Raw genomic sequence first — 15,353 nt, forward strand, 5'->3', positions numbered from 1 at the left:
AAAGCAAATTCATTTAAACATTTTAACAAGCGGAAATTAAAATTGCAGTATTTGCCCAGCTGTTGCAATGCTATAGTCTGCAGTGATCTTTCTGCTCTGGGGAGAGTGCAGGAGTGGCAGATGGGTGTTGGGTATTTGCACACATTCTCAGCTGCTAGCTGCACCTCTGTGATACCCTTGATATTGCCAGCTGCAGTGCTGTGATGGCTTGCAGGGTGCACCTCTGCGGTGTAGGCACCATATTGGGCTAAAACATCAAAACCTGGTTTAATTTTTCCAATTCCTTACACATGAGAATCTCCAGCTCCCTTCCAGTGACACTTAAATGGTCTCTGTTATGTTCATAACATACACAGAGAGAAATTAGATAAAAAACATAATATACTCTTGCTGGAACACTACTTTATTCAGAACCTAACACACAAAAGTAATGGTCTCAAGTTGCAGTGGGGGATGTTTAGGGTGGATATTAGGAAAAACTTTTTCACTAGGAGGGTGGTGAAGCACTGGAATGGGTTACCTAGGGAGGTGGTGGAATCTCCTTCCTTAGAGGTTTTTAAGATCAGGCTTGACAAAGCCCTGGCTGGGATAATTTAGATGGGGATTCATGGAGGTTAAGTCCATTAATGGCTATTAGTCAGGATGGGTAAGGAATGGTGTCCCTAGCCTCTGTTTGTCAGAGAGTGGAGAAGGATGGCAGGAGAGAGATCACTTGATCATTACCTGTTAGGTTCACTCCCTCTGGGGCACCTGGCATTGGCCACTGTCAGCAGACAGGATACTGGGCTGGATGGACCTTTGGTCTGACCCAGTAAGGCCATTCTTATGTTCTTATGGGATTGGTCCTGCTTTGAGCAGAGGATTGGACTAGATGACCTCCTGAGGTCCCTTCCAACCCTGATATTCTATGATATTCTAAGAACCAAAAGCAGAAAGAGACAAAGCAGGCTGCTCCCTATGGCAAGGCACAACTCAACCCATCTTGCTTTAGCCTGGCTCTTTGCAGACTGACTCTGAAGAGTGAAGATCCAGATCACACGCTTCCCTACAGAGCCCCCTAGCCTGCAAGCAAGACCAAGAAGCCCCCTCAGAATTTAGAGTGATTGTTTATAATTTTAACACAGTTTTCAATGCATCACATTCTCCTCTTTAGTGACACTCAGGGGATCATGTCCGTGCCAGCTCCCTGCCAACTAGCAGCCCGCACTGTTGGATGTGTTAATCAGTGGGTGCAGCACTGGGTTCTCCTACTCTGCTTACCACAACACATTAACTTTGGAAATGCAGCTTTCACTCAAGTTGGCGGCCTTTCATTTCCCATGTGTTGTTAGCTGTACTGAACTGTTAAACTATGAGCAAACATAAACCCCACACTCCCACAGGGGCAAAGATTACAGGCTCCTTGATTCTCCTTTCTGTAGCATTTCTGTGGAATTGTTTTGGATTTTAAACAGTCAAAAATTAAAAGGACAAGTCTTTCTTTTGAGATGCCCACAGCCACCCCTGTCCATCACACGGGGCACTCTGAGACAGTTGTAAGTCCCTCCCGCCTGCATCTCCCCCCGCGTGACACTTCTGAAGTGTGCTGCTTTTCTGGATGTCATCTATACAGGTGCCCTCTGCATCACTACAGAGTCAACAGGCTGGTCCAGTCTATTTTTAAGCTGCAGACGTTCTGAGTATTTTGTGCTGGGCTGTTTAAAAGAAAAAATAGCCTCTTAGCAAACTCTGATTGCATTGAGTCAACAGGGCTCAAGTGCAAGTCCGTTTGCTTTGCACAGAGACAGGGCCAGAGCTGGGTGAATGAGGCATAAGCGATATCTAGGTATAAATCCCACAAATTTCCTTTGAAGGTACTCACACCTTATTTTAGCCCTTTGTGGGATGATGTGTGCAAGCCTATTTCATTCCCAAGGATGTTCATGGAAAGAGTAATTGTGGATATGCCTATGAAGGAGTACTTTCCGTAGCATTTGGATCAGGAGAGTTCACGCAACCAGCTTGAAAGCTACGCATGAGCAGGGATCCTAGAAAACCATCTGCCATGGAAAAATGTGGAATTTGCATTTTTACAGAGAATCTTTAGTTTTTATATTTTGTGAACAAATAAAAACATAAACAGTGGAACCCCGATTATCTCATCTAATTGGAACAGGAGCCAGACCGGATAATCAAAAATTCAGATAATCAGGAGAATGGGCAGGGCCCGGCCCTGTCGGCTTAAAAATTGTAAATATATCAATAAAATATTGTGTTTAACTGATAGCTCTATATATTGTGGCTAGGGAAACTAAAGTTCAACTTTTCATTTTAATCGCAGAAAAATGTGGATTTTTATGGTTTTTTTCATCAGAGAATTTTGTTTTGTTTTTCAATCACCAAAAACTAGGATACCTGCTCATGAGTCATCCAATCAGGATGCAGCAAGAATACCATGTGACTTAAGTGACTAATCACACAGATATTGCTATGTGAATACTCAAAGTAATTGTTTCTGACTGATTCATATGTTTGAAGACTAGAAGAGGCTATTATAGTACAGTCATCCAGTCTGCCCTCTTGCATAACACAGACCACAATATTTCACCCATCTAGTTTAATAACTTGTGCTTAAACTAGAGCATCTTGTTTAGAAAGGCATCCAATTCTGATTTAAATACTTCAAAAGACAGAGAACTTACCACAGCCCTTGGTAAGCCATTTCAGAAGTCAATTACCCTTGCTATTAACATTTTTCATTTTGTTTCCAGTTTTAATTTTATCTACCTTCTGCTTCCAACTATTGGTTCTTGCTCTGCGTAACCTGAAATGTTTACAAAATCACCTGCTGAGTAATATCAAATAATGGGAAAATCCATACAAAAAAGCAAAGCCTATTCCTTTGTTAACCGAAAAAACAGCTAGATTCATAGGATAAATTTTTCACTGCAAATAGTTTGCCCAGCTCTAGATAAGACAATGGGCAGATAAGACGAGCCTTGTTTGGTTTTTGTTTCTGGCCTGAGAAATTTGAGGGTGTACAGCAAATGTGGGTGGAGAAGCCCTGGGCCCAGATACTTAGGACTGATGACACTTCTGACTGCTTTCTGGGTGCATAGGTTTGCCCTATTCACCGAAAGTTACAAAAGAATGGAAAGTCTGAGACATACCAGAGAGAGACCCCGCAGATGAAAATTCCAGGGTTTGTTTCACAGTTTCTTACCTGCCTGCTAGTTTGTGAAATGTGATATATCAGCCAACTGTTGCAGAAGCAATGCCTGCCTTACCAGGGTGGGGTGTCCAAGGAGGGGGCCAGATGTGATGGTAAAGGAGTGCTGCTGGTACTAATCATGTCACAGAGGCCAGAAAGGCGCCTGCATTTCATGAGCCAGGGCAAGCAGCAGCAATGCCAGGATGCTCCTGGATAGCAGTTCAGGCTTCAGACCTGGATTATTGTGTGCGGTGGAGAATCAGAATTCAGAACAGAACCCTGGGTGAAAGCTCGAAATGCAAATGAACCAGGGGAAAAAAATATAAACAAACATGGAGGTTTTATAAGGAGTTCTCTAGATGAAGGGTATGAGAGGACACAAAAGCAATGGAATATTGCATCAAAGAACTCTTGATTCTCAGCCCTTAAGCCAGTCTCCTGCCCAGTCCTGCCACCACATCCTGTTGCACCAAACTACCCCGGAGGCTCCACCGCATTATAAATACAGCCAGTGTGAGCTTCATGAACTGTTAGGAGCTTGCCGTTTTGTAGGCTGACAGTCAGGCAAGGCCTTTGGCCACGGCATAGTTTCCCTCAGCCAACATTTCTGAGCTTTACAAAGAGGACTGCCTGTTCTCCCTCGGCTCTGACTGCATCGGCAGTGCAGAAACCAGTCACAGAGGTGGGTGGAGCCAAAGCAGACCAACTAATCAGGGTTCCTCCATATTCCCATAAATGAGGACAAGGCCAGCCCAATGAATGTTTCCTGGTGCTGCTTCTCAGAGGTCACAGTGACCTTATCGAGTGTGTGGATCCTGCATGTTCTCTTTTATGGGTAAGCGTTCTGGCTTCAGTGACTCAGCTCTTTAATTCACAAAGCGAAGCCAATCTCCGGGGGTTTGGCTCTGCCGTTAGTTTTTCTGGCTTGTCCAGTCATCTTATTTGCTGCTACTAACGTTATCTCCTAGGACACTGGAAGACAGCCCAGTCTGAAGAGAGAACTAAAGCTTCCCCAGTAAGCTCTGAGGCATTGACACTAGCAGAGTCTGGGGACATCTGCAGCCTCCGCTGGGCCCAGAGGCCCTCCTGGTTAAAGCATGTCATTGGGGCACATGTGGTTTCACGGTGCATGGTTTTGATTAGTCCCAAGAATGACCATGTCATTAGTCCTAAGAATGACCTTAAAATGAACTGTCTCCAGCTACCACATTCATCTTGAGGTCTTTCCCCCTGTGATTGACTGGATCCCAGACGGGAGCATGTCACATGTCCTGGTGACCATTTTCCTAGTTTGCCTCTAATTGTCAGCCATGTCTGCTGGAGAAAATGTCTGATCTCTGCACAGGAAAATATTAATAAAAGAGAGACCGAGAGAGAGAGAGAGAGAAGGGAGGGAGAGAAGACCCATGAGTGGTTTGGAAACTGTCTCTTTATATTCCAAGCATGCGATTCAGGTTTTCATATCTGTGGTCCACAGTCCATCCCAGAGGTGCTCGGTTCACAGTGTTGGAACAATCTGCCGAACAGACGGCTCGGCTAGGAGACGTTTCCAAAAGAAGCTGGAATAAGGAGGAAAGAGAGAAGAGGATGAACGCCAAGCCTGCAGTGCAATAGCTTAGGTCTTGTCTACACCTGAAACTCTACTGCGGAATGGCTACAGCAGCACCACTATCGTGCTCCTGTGTAAACACCACCTATGCCAAGAGCCCGTCGGAGTAGGTAATCCACCCCCTCAGAGGCAGTAGCTAGATCAACGGAAGAATTCTTCTACCCCATCTACACCATGGGTTAGGTCGGCTTAACTATGATTTTTCACACCCCTGAGCGATGTTGCTGGGCTGACCTAATTTTTGAGTGCAGACCAGGCCTTAGAGAGCGTGCCCACTGCAAAGCACAGAGAACTTCGCTGCCTCTTTACAGCTGTCACAAATGCCGTGCTGCACCCCAGAGAGCCAGCTGTCCCTCAGTGCTAATGGAAGGGGCCCTTGGCTTAGACTCAGCTTTGCTATGACTTACGTCGGGAATATGGCCCTAAAGGAAGCAGCGTCAGAGAATTCAGTCCTGTATTGTTCCAAGTTTCCTCCTCTATTCCCTTGCAGTCCTCATTTTGGGCTTGAGCCTTGAGAAATCCTGGGAGAGCAGGCTAAGGCACCATGGAGGGTCCCCGGCTGTGGCTTGGGTCTAAGACAGTGTTGCAAAAGGAACAATGGCATTGCCTGTGTCAGCGGAAGGAGCTGACTGATGCTCTCTGCTAATCTCCAAGAAAGCAGAAGCTCCACAGTGTAGCTGAGCCCTGTTCTGTAGTGACGATGCCAAGGGCAGAAGAATGGTTCTCATGCCTGGGATCCTAGGTAGTACTTAATGGGGGTTGCTTTTGAGAGGAGGTCACCTATCCCCAGGGAACTGACATCATCAAACCGATTGCATGCAGGCCACCACATAGCCATTGGCCACAACAACTGTCAGTCAGAGCCGACCCGGGCTGGATTCGAACTGGTGACCTACAGACGAAACATGCCACAATCCATTACCTAGCCCAAGCCATCTGACCCTTTTCCCCTTTCAGGCCCCAAGAATGTTGGCATTTACCCAATGACGGCAGAGCAAGGCACGTACCACTGCAGTCACCAAAGGATTCATGGCTGCTGCTTCACAGCCCCTCCTCGCCCTCCCAAGTACCTTGGCTGAGCAGCTGTAGGTTCCGGACCTCCTCCCGCACCTGGAGTTGCAGGACTTGCTGGAGGACCTCCTGCCGCTGAGACTCGTGAATAATGCCCATACGCTGCAGCTTCTCTGCGTTCAGCCGCAACAGTGCCCGACCTGCCGAACGCAAGCGAAGAGACAGCGCTCATTCAGAGTGACGGAGCAAGATAGCTCTGACTCGCGTCAGCGGTGAAATGGTGAGTGCTTAGGAAAGCCAGGCGCTGGGAACACCGGCCAGATTCCATAGGCAGGCGCTGGGTTAACCACTGTTGGAGTTGGTGGGTGTAGCAGCTGCCAGGATGGATGTAAAAAAGCCACTAAACTCCTTCCTATAACCAGATAGCTGAAACAATAGGAGCCACCACCAAAAACAGGCATTTGGCAAGGCTTGAGTAAAAATTGAAGTCTGAGGCCCAAGGGGTTTCCCTGGGAACTGTCATGGCAAACACAGGGGCTGGGGCATTGATTGGTGGAGCTGTGGGTGTCTGGGTGTCTCAGAGACACAGGAAGTAGACCAGAGAAGCAGGGTGAGAAGCAGCAGAAAGCCAAGGACGCTGTCAGAAAAAGCACTAGCAACGTGGCCCTGAGAAAAGCTAAGAGAGAGCTTTTGGGCTAAGCGGTGGCTGGAAAAGGGGCTCAGAACAAAGACGCCATCTCTTGTTATTTGATTCCTGCTGGTTCAGGGAAACAGGACTTTGTACGTTCTATGCAAATCAACAGGACTGCATCAGAGAATCACCTGATTCCATCACCAATTTCTCCTCCTAACTGGAACAGCCCACAAGACCTTGAATTTTTGGCTAACCACTTGGGTCAAAAGGTGCATGCTTCCAACAGGCAGCCATCAGGAAGAGTCCTAGCACAGTGAGGCCAGGTACCCAAACAGGCTTCAAAAGTGCCCCATGAGTAACGGCCACATGATCAAGCTGAAAACATCAAACATCCACACATATAACCTGGCATTTGTATCTGCTAATGGGGAGGGGCATGTTGAAAATTCATCCCCCAAATGCAGAACAAATAAGAACCTGAATTCCGTTCATCAGAAAGGCAAGAAGGGCGGAGGGGAAGAAATGGTGACAAATGCAGCCCCCTCCAGCAGTGATCACCTAACACAGCTACGCAACAGCCTCAGCAGCAACCCAACAATACAAAAGAATTATACCAGAGATGCACACATGTAGTGTTAGCTGCTGCCTTATCATGTTCTTAGGCTGAATCGTAATGCACCTCCAGTAAGACTGTTCGGAAATTGAATTGTATATTGATGACTCTCCCCAGCTCCCTTCATGGGGAGAGTCTCAGTCCGGCACTGACAAGATTTATGTCTCTGTCAAAATGACTTCTGTGGCCGGCAGTAAGTGCTCTATTGCTCAGAGCCTCGTGCAAGGAGTACAGGAGCCTGGGCTGTACCTAGGGCCTATTCCAGGTGGTCATGGAAAGTAAAATCAGGAACGGGGGGAAGTGTTTTTCTGCAAATAAAGCCATGCTGGCACGCTTGTTCCCAGCAGGGGGTTTACTGTTGAATGCACAACTGCCAGTGTGTACTGCCACTCAGTGTAAACATTCCATTTGTGGGTTCAGTGAGCCTGCCCTAGAGGGTAACCAGCGGGGCTCTCCCACGACACAGCTGCAAGGGCTGTGCGAGTACTCACACAAGGCTAGGACCATCTTCTGTCTCAGCAAAAGATCTAGTCACTCACCCTGCTTGTTAAGGGCTGGGCTAAATCAAACAGAACCTAACAGTCACTGGGCACCCTTCACCATCCTCTGGCATTCCTGAAACTCTCAGTTGTCAGACAGTGGCATGGTGGGAGCCCTAATCTTAAAGTTTGGGTCAAGGGCTTGCCCCTCAGATCACGTAATCCCTAAAGGCAGGAGCTTTCTATTTGTCAGCTCCATCTCCTGCATTAGGACATATTGTTTGGAATGCCCCGGCTCCGCTCTTCTCTGGTATACTGGCAATGTGAGGAGTTAAATTAGAAGTACCCATCAGAACACATTAACGTTCTCATCAGCGCTTTTAGTCACAGCCATTCTCCTCCAGTCCAGGGGCTATCAGAAGAGGGGTTTTACAGCCAGCTTTTGTCCCTGCCTCCCAGAGTACATTTGCTAATTCTTCCTTTATTTCCGATGCAAGGACTTGGGTGAGCTGTTACATTAGAGCCGTAGTATCATTCCTCTAGGGCATGAGACAAAGGCATACAGCTTCCCATCTCACTCGCTCCCTTCCCCGCTGCCTTCTCCTGGCAAAGCATGGTATTATCCATCTCTGCCTCACAAAGCAGGCTGCAGACTAGTGGTTCTGTGTGAGGTAGAGAGGGAGGAAAAAGAGGCCGGGACTGAGTCAATTATGTTTGCTTTGTGGGGACTTGATTCATTTTCTGGGTGTCCTCTCAGAGAGACACACCCGTGGAGCGGACACTACTTTGACTACCAACACCCAGCTGGCTAATTGAAAACTTTAAAATATTGATTCTGCAGCTTCGCTTACTGTCTTTCTTGATGTTCTTCTACAAACATCCCTTTGTTCTTCAGATCAAACAGCCCCTGATTTACTATTTTAGGATACTCTGCTGCAGTCTAACACCTGAAAAAAGTGTAATTTATGTGACCATATCAGGTACCTCGATATTAAATACATATGTAAGCAATAACACCTGGCCAGATGTGCAGTGTTACCAATACCTGCCCACCAATAATGTGGGTAGATTGTGCAATATGAGGCTGAAGATCAAAGACCCTTTAACCGCTTGAGAACGGCAGGTATTTACTATAATGAAACTTCTTGAACTAGGTTATTGCTTTGCTTTGTTGTTATTTCTGGAGCAGGGAAAGAGCTGGTGTTGACTACCTTTCTGTAACAAACTAATGAGCCCTGGCCTTTGTGGTTATTCCCAGTGACAGCTTGGCTACAACCTTCATCAGCTGATTAGAGTCCTCCTTTGGTAATGCTAATTTAGCCATCCATTGAAATGAAAGGGATTCATGTGTACGCATTCCAGGGCAGAACTTTGTCTATAGTATGTGTGTGTGGGACATAGGACAGTAGCAGAATCTCAGATCTGAAGCCTTTGAGAGTTTGAGGGAGAAGTGGGTGGATCCTCACATATTAACCCACTGCCTAGGGCTTTGGTTCTAGGTTGGATCCAGAACTGGGAGAGGTCTCTGGTATTTTCTGGTTTCTGTTTGGATGTAGCAAAATCTTGCGAGAACAGTCGCTGATGAGATTTTTGCTGAAGATGGTGGAAGTCTTACTACAACTGCTGATCTCACTAGATTTACGTCTTCCGAGATGGGCAAAATATCAGGATATCAGCAGAGCTGGCTTCATTTATTTTTCTTAAAACAAAAAATGGCCCTTTTTAGAAAACAAAGAAATTCACAAAAAGCTGGTGACTTTTTTAAGCTTGTCTTCTTTTGCAAAATTTTTCACAACACTTTATCAAAAGCATTATCCAAATATTTTTATGTATTGAAAACTGGTTTTGATGAAAATAGATTAAAATGTTTTGCAAAAACAAAACAAAATACATTTTAAAAATCCCAGACAATGAAAAAAATAGGTCTGTTTTGAATGCTGCAAAACAGAAACAACTTAGACATTTTGAAATTGTTTGCAAAAACAATTTGTTAAGATTTTTATCCAGCTGATATTATCATAGTCGATAGTTTGGGTCAACGTTCTTGCAAGAACAGCTTATGAGATTTTGCAACTGTTGATTTCTAATACACCACCTAGGCATGATTTGCCTTGTAGATGCATCTGAACTCAACCTAAACCTAAGTAAACTGAATTTGAATATATAGAACCAGAGCAAACTGTCCCATTCACACATTATGTACATTCTGCAAAATGTTCCTTAGCTTTAGTTCCACGTTTTGCTCATATTTGAGGTGCAGAGGGCCCACTTTCTGGTGTATCATTGGGTTAAAGGCTTTTGATGGCATTTTCAGCCTCTTCCTTGGCTGCTGCAGAATGAAAAGGTGAACAAGTTCCCATGTCTAACCCTGCAGCTTTTGGCATGCAATGCAATCAGCAACAAATGATGAGGTAGGAAATTGATATTATGAGGAACAGGAAATTTGTTTAATATTTAATCCTCAATCATCTCTGCATTTCTACTGACTTTTCCAGTCACTTCCATTTTTTTTTGGTCACATCAGGCTCCTTAATAATATCATATGAGATGATGAGTCTACTTGCTGCATTGAGCAGAGCAATAAACAGCAAGGCAGATAGGAAGAATGGCTTAGTAACTAGGGAACAAGATAAGGACTCAGAGGACCTGGGTTCAATGCCTGACTCTTGGGCCAGTCATTTAATTGAACTTAGCCTCAGTCCCACTTCTATAGACTGGGATTAATATTTTCCTACCTCTCAGGGGTGGTGTGGGGGATAAAAGTCTCTGACTCATTACCAGGTGCTCAGATACAACAGTGGAGAACCTAGCTACTCAGACTCTGGAGTGACAGGATTCGAAAGAGGACAGCCTTCTGTTCACTCGTTTCCTCTTTTCACACAAAACCCACAGCCGCCTAAATTCTGCACAGCCGCCTAAATTCTGAACTGGGAAAGAAACTGGAAATGGTTAAATTGTGCTGTTAAAATAGTAAGCCCTGACTCTTGTTTATTAAAGAAATAAGGTGGGGGAGGTGATAGCTTTGATTGGACTGACTTCCGTTGATTGAAAAGGCAAGCTTTTGATCTTACACAGAGCAATTCCTCAGGTCTGGGAAAGGTACTCAGAGGGTCACAGTGGAACAGATTGTTAAACTTAAGGAGTTAACACATGTTGCAAGAGACCATTCAAGGTGAAGTGGGCAGCTAACACCTCTGCAGATGCAGGACAAAGAGGGTTAGTGTGTTATACAGATTGTTATAATGAGCCATAAATCCAGTGTCTGTTACTGAGTCCATGATTTTTAATGTCTAGCACAGTTATGAATGTAAGCTCCCAGGCTTGTCTTTTGAAGGTGTTGTGCAGGTTTCCTTTGAGGATGAGGAAGGAGATCAGATATGGAGTGTGCACCTTTCCCAGACCTGAAGAAAAGATCTGTGGAGCTTGAAAGCTTGTCTCTTTCTCCAACAGAAGTTGGTCCAATAAAAGATATTCCCTCACCCGCCTTGTCTCTCTGATATCCTGGGACCAACACGGCTACAGCTACACTGCAAACAACAATGGAAGATCCGTCTTTCACGATGTCACCTTCAGGTGCCTAGACAGATACTTGAACATAAGATCTCGCCTTACAGTTTATTTTAAAAGACTGCTGTGACATCCTGACAAAGCCCCTAGCCCTTCTCAGAACCCGTCAGCTTAAAGAGATTGTGGCTAAGGAGCTCCTCCCAGGTGTTGGTTAGCAGAGGGCCAGGAAGAAAGTCGGCTGATTAGAGCCGGTCTTAGCATTCTGGGGTGGGAGTGTGAAGCAGTTTTTGCTGCTGCCTCTCCTCATGCTCCCCATGGCTGCCTGAGCAGGGAAATGGGAGAGAAACTTACTTAAAGAAAGAAAAGTAGCTGAAATTTCCCTTTAAATCAGGGATGTCAAAGCCCTCATGGGACCCAAAGACCAACTTTGCCTGTCAAAAGACAGTCCCCCTGCAGTGTAAGCTAGGGTTTTAAATGGCCTGGGCTTTGGGTGCAGACAGATCAGAGCTGGGCCCAGCACCCTACCCTACAGAGGCATGACTCTGGCTTGATTCATAGAGGTAGGGGTCTCGTGCAGAGTTCGGATCTGGGGGTTGATTCCAAACCCCTGGGCCCTGAAATGGTATTTGGATCAAGGGGTTTGGCTGAAGGCTCCCCTCTAGCTCTGAGCGTGGTGTTAGCTACAGGTGAGGACTGAGCTGTCTTGAGGGAGAGGTGTTGGGGAAACGTGAATCACATTCGGCTAGTTCTGTTAATAAACCAAACCACCTGTACGCAACAACCACCAAAAGTCTTTACTCATCATCAGCATTTTTCAATTAGTACCAGCTGGAGAGGGAGCATCTACTGTACCTGTGATAGCGTGATGGGAAAAGGCCTCCACATAGATGAGATAGTTATGGGGACAGTGTTTCTTTAGCCATCTGCACACATCCTGTTGGGTCCATAACACCACCGGCTTGGTAAGGCTGCCTAGCGTGGGGCTGGTATGGTAAATGCCATAGTGATCACAGGGACGACTCTACAGAGGTTTGGAAGCAGGAAACAGAGAAAGGGGAGGGTGTTAATGGACTTCAGTACCACCAGGAAGAAAAAACTCAGCCATGGGATGAACAGAGGCCAGGCTGAAACATCTCTGGAGAAGAGAGGTGCTTGGATAGTCTGGAAGGGAGAACCCCACAGTCGGTAGCAGGAATGCCTGCATAACATTGCCCAAGATACTTTGTAAGATCATCCTAACCCTCCTAAAGGTCTTTTTCTTATTGGCGTGTCCAGAAGCAGCCACAGGCGAGTTGTAGGAAACCATGCATGGACGGAAGCTAACAAACCAACTGCAGAAGGGAGAGAGGAGAACTTGGATCCATGGCAAACCTATTGACCACACCCCAGCTGCATATTCTACTCCTGCATTGTCCTGTCTTTCCCAGAAAGCAGGCATTCAGGAAGGATGCTGCATTGCATGGGCATGCTATGACTGCTGCTTACTGTACTAATCAGGATAATTTCCCTGTCAGTCTGTCCTCCCCACATCTGCTCTCTCCACCCATTACCTCATCCTGTGTTTAGACTGTAAGCTGTGTGGGACAGGGACCATCTTTCCCTCTTTGTATGCACAGTGGCTAGCACAACGGGGTGCAGAACAGGGCTCCTAGGTTGCCTACATACAGACTAATACTAACAATATGGCAACATTTGTCTCAGAAGCATTGTCGCTCATGGTACTGCCCTGACTGAGAGGTACTGCCAGGAGCAATGCAAACACCGCGTGTCTTCGTTCAGTGCACAGGCAGATAGCACCTGTGCTCAGCTGCTCGCCAGTAAGCACCTTCACAACTTACTGCTGCTTTTCAAACAGTCAAGGCCCAGCTGCACCTATATTTAAAAAAAAGTCTTTGCAAGAGCACTCCAGCAACGTGCTCGGAGCTGCATGGGCAAACGGGGTAAATGCACCTGCACGTGGCGAGTGAGGCGTGACCCAGCCTCGTTAGCTCTCGGAGGTGCACTCGTCCGATTTGCACCCATAATCACGGAGGCTCTTTCGCCAGAGCGTTTCTTGAACAAGAGCCTCCGAGAGGAGAGAAAAGTGCAGGCAGGCTCCCAAGAGTAACTGCAACCTGAGCCCCACAAAGCCTATCAAGCCAATACTCTGACCTCCCCCAAACAAATAACTCTGTCATCTCTCTTCCCTCCATATCCACCAGTCCCAGCACCTTCCCCTGCAGGCTGCCAATCACTATCAGTGGTGAGGATTGTTTGCGGGAGGCACCTGTCCAGAGAGGATGGGGCTGAGACCCGCCCAACTCCTGACACAGGGTGCAGACAGTTTATCATCAGCATCGACCTCTGGTGGATGAAAACCAGCAACCCAGGGCCTAAAGGCGATCTCTCCAATTGCCGGTCCTTGAGCCACCTGTGACGGGTTTCCCCTGGGATGCTATCTGGAACTGGAGTACTACTGAGCCCTCTGACCCACCAGCCTGGGCTTCCTCTCACACTGTGCTGCTGTGACAAATTGCAAAGCCCTCCAAGCTTTGCACTTTCACCAGTATTTACACAGGTAGGGACATGCCCAGCTGCAGTCACATGCAGGCTCTCTAACTACCAGCTTGCCCACCTAGGACTCAGAGCAGTACCGTCCTGCCTTGGTCAAACCTGGCCAAATCTGGTTTAATACCCGGTCCGCCTCGCCCTCAACGTGAAGAAGACCGTGCACACTTTTGGTAACCAAACGGAGATTTTTCCCAGATACCTTAGTCAAATGCAAACTGGTTTGGATTAAACCACAAAATAAGTTTATTAACTACAAAAGGATAGATTTTAAGTGATAGCCAACAGATCAAAGCAGATTACCTAGTAAATAAACAAAACCACAAACTGGGTTTAACATACTAGATAGGTAGGATATGAATTAGCAAATTTTCACCCTGAGTGATAAACAGGTTGGCAGATTCTTAAGGCACAAGCTGTCTTGGCTTTGCTGGCTGGGTTTCCCAGGTTTTCATACATAGGCTAGAAATCCCTTTAGCCTGGGACCTCACTTCCCCCAGTTCAGTCTTTGTTCCTCAGGTGTTTCCAGGTGTGTTGTTGTAGGGAGAGTGAGATACCATCACAATGTCATTTCCCCCTTTTTATATCTTCTTCCCCTTGCTGGAAAGCTTTTTTGCTGTGACCTGGGTCAGACAGTTCCCATTGGGTAGTGCTATCTCTGAGAGGTTTCTATTGTGCCCAGTTTCTGGGGTACTCCTTGTGCTTGTGTGCATTTCCTCAATAAGCCATTAACATTGTTTGGCCTTTTTATTGTTGTACGTGAAAGGCTGCTTGTGGGTGTTTTCAACCTCCAACATATTTTGGTAACACACACATAGCCAAACTCCATAACTTCACATATGATGATAACACATACAATCCAATGAGATATCACTGTCCAGCAGACAAGACTTTGAGAATGATACCTCACAAGGCATACTTCCTACAAAACATATCCTAATTACCTGACAATGGTGAATAAGGGGGTGCCAGGATGTCACACCACCCACTCCCCTGCTGTGTGTGATTTAATGCCGGCATGGCTGCTGCATCTTCCCCTGGATAAACAGGAAAGCTCCATCTTTTTGAATTCTCATTTCATCTCTGTGACGGGGGCTTGATGGGGGTGCGGGGGATGGAAGGGGGGTCTGTCACGGGCTATTTCCTTCCCTTTCACAGAAGAGCGTATGTGACGTTCCCGGGAACCGTTCTGTGAAGATGCCCCAGCCAGCCGTGACTTTGCTAGTTAGGAATCCAATTACAACGAATGCTCAGGGCCGTTACGCACTAATGCACAGGCCAGAAAGCACTTATTTATTCCTTCCCCCTGCCTCCACCTGCCCTGAAAGCCTCAGTCACACATAGTACTAGGAGATGATAGCTCCTTCCTCAGCATTACAGCCGTGGGTCCGACATGACCCTTTCTATCCTGAGCCGTGCCCATCAGCACTTCAGGGGGGTCTGTGTAGAGCAGCCCTCAGCTGCCAACAGTGCCTGTACCAGGAGAATTTCCCCCCGGCCATCTTAGAAGTGTTTAAGGCCTCAGTACACCACTACATCATACAGGGGCTATAAGGCGCGGGAGAATCCCTCCCGAGATCTTTTGGGGGAATTTTGGGAAAATAGCTCAGATGTGTGTGGGCACATGCATGAGTGTTGGTGCTGTGTGTACAGGAGGGAAAGATTTTCCAAGAATCTGAATAGCAACTGAATAGCCTAAATACACACTCCATTTGTGTGCACTGTTACCATGATTTTTGTGAGCGCAAATTGGGGAACTGCTC

At 46.5% G+C, this 15,353-nt stretch overlaps 1 protein-coding gene across 4 annotated transcripts in view; it reads right to left on the bottom strand.

The window, feature by feature from the left end:
* Positions 1-15,353, bottom strand: part of SAMD10 (sterile alpha motif domain containing 10) — a 57,851-nt gene that overhangs the window by 20,181 nt on the left and 22,317 nt on the right. For 2 of the 4 annotated variants that reach the window (XM_048820105.2, XM_075118678.1), the window contains exon 3: positions 11,896-12,064. In XM_048820105.2, coding sequence (XP_048676062.1) covers positions 11,896-12,064 — 169 coding nt within the window. Of the gene's footprint in view, positions 1-3,513; positions 4,750-5,206; positions 5,372-5,869; positions 6,011-11,895; positions 12,065-15,353 lie in introns of those variants that run through there. The other 2 variants (XR_007352690.2, XM_048820103.2) reach the window with 2 other exon arrangements.

This window comes from Caretta caretta, chromosome 13, assembly GCF_965140235.1.
Source record: "Caretta caretta isolate rCarCar2 chromosome 13, rCarCar1.hap1, whole genome shotgun sequence".
Lineage (NCBI taxonomy): Eukaryota > Metazoa > Chordata > Testudines > Cheloniidae > Caretta > Caretta caretta.